The sequence below is a fragment of the Condylura cristata genome, unplaced genomic scaffold (genome assembly GCF_000260355.1).
Source record: "Condylura cristata isolate star-nosed mole 26May11 unplaced genomic scaffold, ConCri1.0 scaffold00021, whole genome shotgun sequence".
NCBI lineage: Eukaryota > Metazoa > Chordata > Mammalia > Eulipotyphla > Talpidae > Condylura > Condylura cristata.
The window spans coordinates 23,202,097-23,208,096 of record NW_004567122.1 but is presented as its reverse complement, the minus strand read 5'-3'; the positions used below and the strand labels follow the sequence as shown (position 1 = coordinate 23,208,096).

The following is a 6,000-nucleotide window of genomic DNA, read 5'->3' as shown; positions in this document are numbered from 1 at the left end:
GGGCAGGCGGGAATCGAACTCATGCGGAAGCGGCTTTAGATTCTCAGTGCTGTGCTTTAACCCGCTGCGCCACCAGGGAGGGCCGGATTTTTTAAACTTAAAGCTGAAAATTGGATATAACAGAATATCAAGAAAAATTGATATCCTTGCCACACAGACATAATTCACCAACGTTTTGTACTCATATCCATACTTTTTCTGCATTGTACTTTTACTTCATGGAGATTGTGCTATGAGCATTTTGTTTTAATCTCATGTGAGTTCTTAAAAACTCATCATTTTATCACATGCATTTCTCATGTCATTGTAAATGTTACTTAAATGTTTTGTTCAAGTTAAGTAACATTTTTTATATTAGGCCATTTCAACCTTTTCACAATTTTAACTATACTTTAGTTAACATCTTGGTTCATTTTCCACATAATTTTTTAAAGAGATTCCTAAAAGAAAATAGAGTCAGTGGCTATTACTAAAATTAATTCCTGTGACAATGTGCAGAAGGAATAGGGTACAAAGGGGAGTAGTTAGTGGTATGGCAGAATTAATGGGTGCCAGATCACAAAGAATCTAGAATGTTTGCCAGCAGTTTTGACTTTGCTTTAGATTTTAGTTGTCAAAATGTTTGAAAGAGATTAAAATAAGAGACTGGAGATAGGAAGATCAATTCTAATGGCCTGGAAACAGGATGCATTTTTGTAACTTGGTAGTGACTGAAGATTATTTTCTTCTAGAGAAGATACTGGTATTAATTACATACATTAAATCTTTGAAAAGACAGGTGCCCAGCTATACTTTTATTAAATGATTAAAAATAATTTCCACTTTTTCAGTAGCTGGACACTATTGACATTTTCATCTGTTGATTCTTGTCTCTCTTTATTGAAATCAGTCCACTAGCTGACCTGACATCTTGAGTTACTAGGAAAAGTGTTTCAAGCTTTTAATGTTTAAATAGAAATATTCATTAATGATTACATTTTGTTGCTTTAATGCTGTGGTCATTCTGTAACCTGAAATATATATTGCAGTGCTTATAGTTGTCTGTATATTTATTCAAGTTTAACATCTCATTTCTTTTTAAAGGTGAAAGGTAAAGCTTGAATGAGTGAATACTTTATATAAATGAGTGGAACTTAATTTTATAAGTTCTATACTTGTCACTTAATGATAGAATATAATCACTGGATAACATCAAAGACGTGATCTTCTATAATCAGTTTTCAATCTGTTCATTTTTTTAAAATGAAAAGCTAAAAATTTCTGGCATTGGACAGTTATTTTGAAGACTGGGTCACCTTTTGAGGTTTTTATTAACTTAAGTATGTTATTGCTGATAAAATTAAGGAAGGATACTGTTCAATTTTAGCTAAAGAATATTCCTTTCTTTAATAAATGGGGAATCTGTCAACAGTTTTTAAAAACTGTAGGTTTCACTTTGCAAACAATGAAGTTTTTGAATATACAGGAACTTGATGTTTAGCCTTAGGTACAAGTCAAAAGTTTCAGAAATCAAGTTTGTAATTTTGTATAAGTAATCCAGAATTACATTTTCTTGGGCAAAAGTATAAAAATATTACAAAGTCCTTTTTGACATCCACATCCTTATCATCACCCCTTCCCCCAGCCAAGCAACAGTTTTATTGATGGTACTGTATTCTTTACTTATCCTGTTTTTTGTCTACTAAAAGAAGGCTTCTCAATTTTGGCTACATAAGTTTTTAAGAAAGCAAATATTTCTGATAGTAACTTATAGTATCCTTCAGTAATATTTTTTGTTTTAGATTTAGGAAGGTTTATTTAACAGGGCTGGTGTCTGTAAAATGTTAGTGGAAACCATGAGCCATTGTTACTATCTCTGTATTTTGTTTGGGAGAAAAAATAGTTTTATATGACCAAGAAGCTGTCAACATCAATTTCTTTGTGTATTGACAATTCTGTGGTTTGACATTTACAATAAGATATTTAACATTTGAACATTTTGAATTTATTAGTCATCAACAAACAAAGGTGCAAAAAAGAAAATCACTGTACATATGTGTGCATGCCTTTCTTACATAAGAAAGGTGGTTGAATAAAAGTGGTGGTAGAGTGTTTTGTGGAAATAATGGACTTCTTGTCTTTCACTTTTTTTTTTTTTTTTGGTATTTTTCTTAAGATGCATATAAGAATTAATTACTTGATTGCTTTTAAGGCTATGAAAATGAGCCGGAGATCAGCTGATGCCAGTCAGAGAAGTTTGGCATATAATCGGATAGTTGATGCTCTAAATGAATTCAGGTACATATTCTTAAACATTCCATAATATAGAGTTGTTTACTGGTGTACACTGGAAAATTTGTTTCTTTGTTTTAACTTATACTAATAAGTTTTAATTAAATTATATTTTTTGCCATAGGCAAGGAAGGGTATAATTCAGTGGCCTTTGGCTCCTATGTTATTAACTATCAAATGTTATTAACTATTAAATGCATTTGGATTCAAGCACAGTTGGGAACTTACAGTAGTGTGTTACTATTCAAGTACTAGATAAGGGTGTCACCAGAGAAGTTATTTTGAGCCAACAGAAATGTGCTTTATTTTCTCATGCACACTTAGATATGTTTGTTGACACTTAGTATATCTTGTAATTTTTTGTTGAAAGCTGGACATAATGTATTAGGACATAGGAACTGAGTATTGTCCTATGAGTTTAATTATCAATTTGATTAGAATTTAGGCAGTGTTTAATATTTGCCATAGCTGTACCATAGTGCTATATCTGTAAGCTTTACTTTCCCATAGTATCCATATTTGTTTGTTTTTCTTTTTATCTTTTTTTTCCCTTTGTATTTCCTAAAAATTCCTTTTAAACTGATTTTGTCCTGTAGGTTTCACTTGTAACCCATTATTACCTTACTGGAGGTAATAAAGAATACGATATTAAGCTATTGGGGAGAGGGAGAAGTTACATAATATTAGGATTAAATGTTGGGTCTTTTTGGTGACTTTTGAGTTTTTACATTTTCATCTTCAGAGATGTATCACAGCTTTTTTTTTTCCCTTGTTGTGTTGGCAATACCACACTGGCAAGTGGGAGTTGTGGGGTAGGCTGCACTATGCAGGACACTGCTGAACAAGCAAGATCCTAGCTTTTTTATTGATAGGATAATCATACAGCATCAATTACGTGGGGCAGGAGGACAAGTAGAAAAAGATGGGTGAAACTAAAGAATATGTTTTTGTCATCTAGGGTTTCAGGGGACATGAGTCTACTGACCAGATAATTTTTATCTGCTTGATGATTAAGTGTTGAAATTGAAATCATACCCCAGACCCACAGCATAGTTCTAATCTTATCAAAAAGGCATTCCATTGATCAGCTTCTGGGGTCCCTTGTCATACATTGGTCGTCAGCACCCCAGGTACTTGTGGTCATAACCTCTGCCTCATGATGCATAGCCTTCCCAGAGTTATCAAGCTTTTTGCTCTTGATTGATTTGAAAGGCACCTTGTCAGATTTGGCTCCTATGACTGACTGACCGGTTCCTGAAGGCAGTTCTGACCTTTGTGGAGGAATGCAGAACTGCAGGTAACAATAATGGTGGCTGAACAGGCTGCATAATTCTAGCAGGCCCACATTTCCTTCTCGTAAATGAGCCCAGAAAGTCTAGTGGGGATTGAATTTAGCTAATTACCCCTTTCTCAAGTTAGAGAAGACTCTGATAAAGAAGTTTCCTTGGAGGGCTGGCCTTTGTTTGGAGAATGTGGTTCATACTTAAAAACTGTTACATTTCTCTTGTCCAAAACACGAAATGGGTGTTTCTTTGATCTTCACTGTGGAGTCTGTTGGTTCTGTATGAGAAGATGGGGGTCTCTCCAAGAATTTTTATCATATAAGGCTAATTCATACTCAGTCACCAAGAATTAATTATGTGCCTGGTGACCATCTGTATATTTTTTATGAGGAAATGTCTACATAGTTCTCTTTTCATTTGATTGGGTTGTTTTCTTTTTATTTAGTTGTATGAATGAATTCTTTGTAGCTCTTGTATATTATCCCCTTGTTGTATATATGGTAAGCAAACATTTTTCCCCATTCAGTAGTATGTCTTTGTTTTGTTGACAGTGACTCTTTGCCCTTGTACTTAGAGCTGTTACTTACATTACTAGATTGACTGGTTGTTTAATGCAGTCACAAACTTGATGGCGAAAGGCCAAGAGTCTCTATTTGAACTCTCAGGAAACACTGTTATCATATATCCAAGTGAGGTGACAAGAGAATAATAAATAGTAAAACTCATTCCTAGTAGAATAATGATCTTGCTTTAAGTTTATAAACAACATTTTTATTTAAAAATAGTTTGAATCAAATACCTACGACTTAATTCCTATGGTGTTGGATAAAATAAATGGCCCAGCTTTAGAATTTGAAGATTGTTCTCAATCGTGTGGACTATAGAAATATTAAAACAGGGCCCTGATTAATGACACAGTAGATTAAAGCACAGTACTAGAAAGCAAGCTGTGGCAGCCTCAGCACAAGTTTGATCCTCACCTAGGGAGGTGACCCACATAGTGCCTGTCTCGCTTTGTGACTTCGTCTCGCCTGCTGCTCCTCTCAGCAGTGTACTTCGTCAGTTGGCCTGTTCTACTCCCCACTCTTTCTGTGGTGAATCCTCTCACTGCCCCTGCACATCTGGCCTGTACCCCAATTCTATATGCAGAAAGAAATAAATCTCTTTTAAAAAGGAAAGAAAAACAAAACAATGGTACTGACAGATCTAAAACAAAGTTTAGAAATGGCTGCAGAATTGAAGTCATTAGAGAGGGGAAAAGAGATTTGAATGGGAACAAAGTAAGAAGGGAACCCAAAGCTTTCGGATAAAAGAATATGGATGTTCTGGGTAGGTGGGGTCTGGTGAATTACACCTGAAGTGTGAACCTGTTCCTCTGAATCAGATATGCTACCTCAATTTAATGTTGCTTTGAATTTACAACATACTTGAGTTATAAGATCATTGACAATGCATTTCATAAGTGTTTACTTTCCTTTTTGTATTAGTTTATTTTACTAGAGTTAATGTACAAATTTGAAAGTTCATGTAGGTGGAATATGTTTATTTAGAAAGACTTTATAAACACTTTTAATTTTCTTACTAAGTGATCCATCTGTGGAAGTGCTTTAATTGTACAGTTGATTTTCATCATTTATCAATTCTATGCTCAGGAATTCACCTACTTGTTAAATTTATTTATAATCTGAAAATACACTGGCAGTGCTTTTATAATCATTTGTGGACATGCATTAGTCAGTGTAAACTTGAGTGACCTGATACACACATTCCTAGATGAGGCAATGCTCTGCCTTCTTGTTTGAGTTCTCATTCTATATCGTGTCCTTTTTGACATATGTTTTTTGCCACGTTTTAATAGCATTTTTATGTTTTTCATCAGTGATTCTCCAATTAAAAATGGCCTCCAAGCACAGTGCTTAAATGCTGTCCAATGTTCTTAAGTGCAAGATTAATTGTGATGTGCCTTTCAGAGAAAATACATGTTAAGTAAACTTTAGTCAGATATGAGTCATAACTGCTGCTGGCTGTGAATTCAGTGTTAATGAGTCAACAGTATATTAAGATATCTTTAAAGAGAAACCCACATAAAACAGGATTATGTAATTGATGGGATGAAGAAAATGTTGTGACCAGAGGCTCTCAGGAACCTAGCCCAGTATTTCCACAGGAGCAGTGACTGGTGTTTATGTTGAGTTTATAGAATATTGTAGTAAGCTAATGAGAATCTGTTATATTTAATTTTAAAGTTAAATAAACATTAAAAATTAGCAGATACTTTATAAAGTTTGTGATTATATGAGACTAAAGGATTGATGAGTTTTGAGTAATCGAGAAGAGGAAGGAAATGTTTTGTATGTATGTGGAATCCCTGAAACCTGGAAAAGCAGGAAGCATGTTTATTTAGTTGCTGGCTAGCAACTTTGGATTTTTACTTAGACATCATGCA

At 34.1% G+C, this 6,000-nt stretch overlaps 1 protein-coding gene across 1 annotated transcript in view; it reads left to right on the top strand.

The window, feature by feature from the left end:
• The window catches only part of FNIP1 (folliculin interacting protein 1), a 94,107-nt gene that overhangs the window by 66,234 nt on the left and 21,873 nt on the right, over positions 1 to 6,000 (top strand). Inside the window, exon 11 of the mRNA XM_004686691.2 lies at positions 2,192 to 2,277. Within this exon, the coding sequence (XP_004686748.1) occupies positions 2,192 to 2,277 (86 nt within the window). The remainder of the gene's footprint in view (positions 1 to 2,191; positions 2,278 to 6,000) is intronic.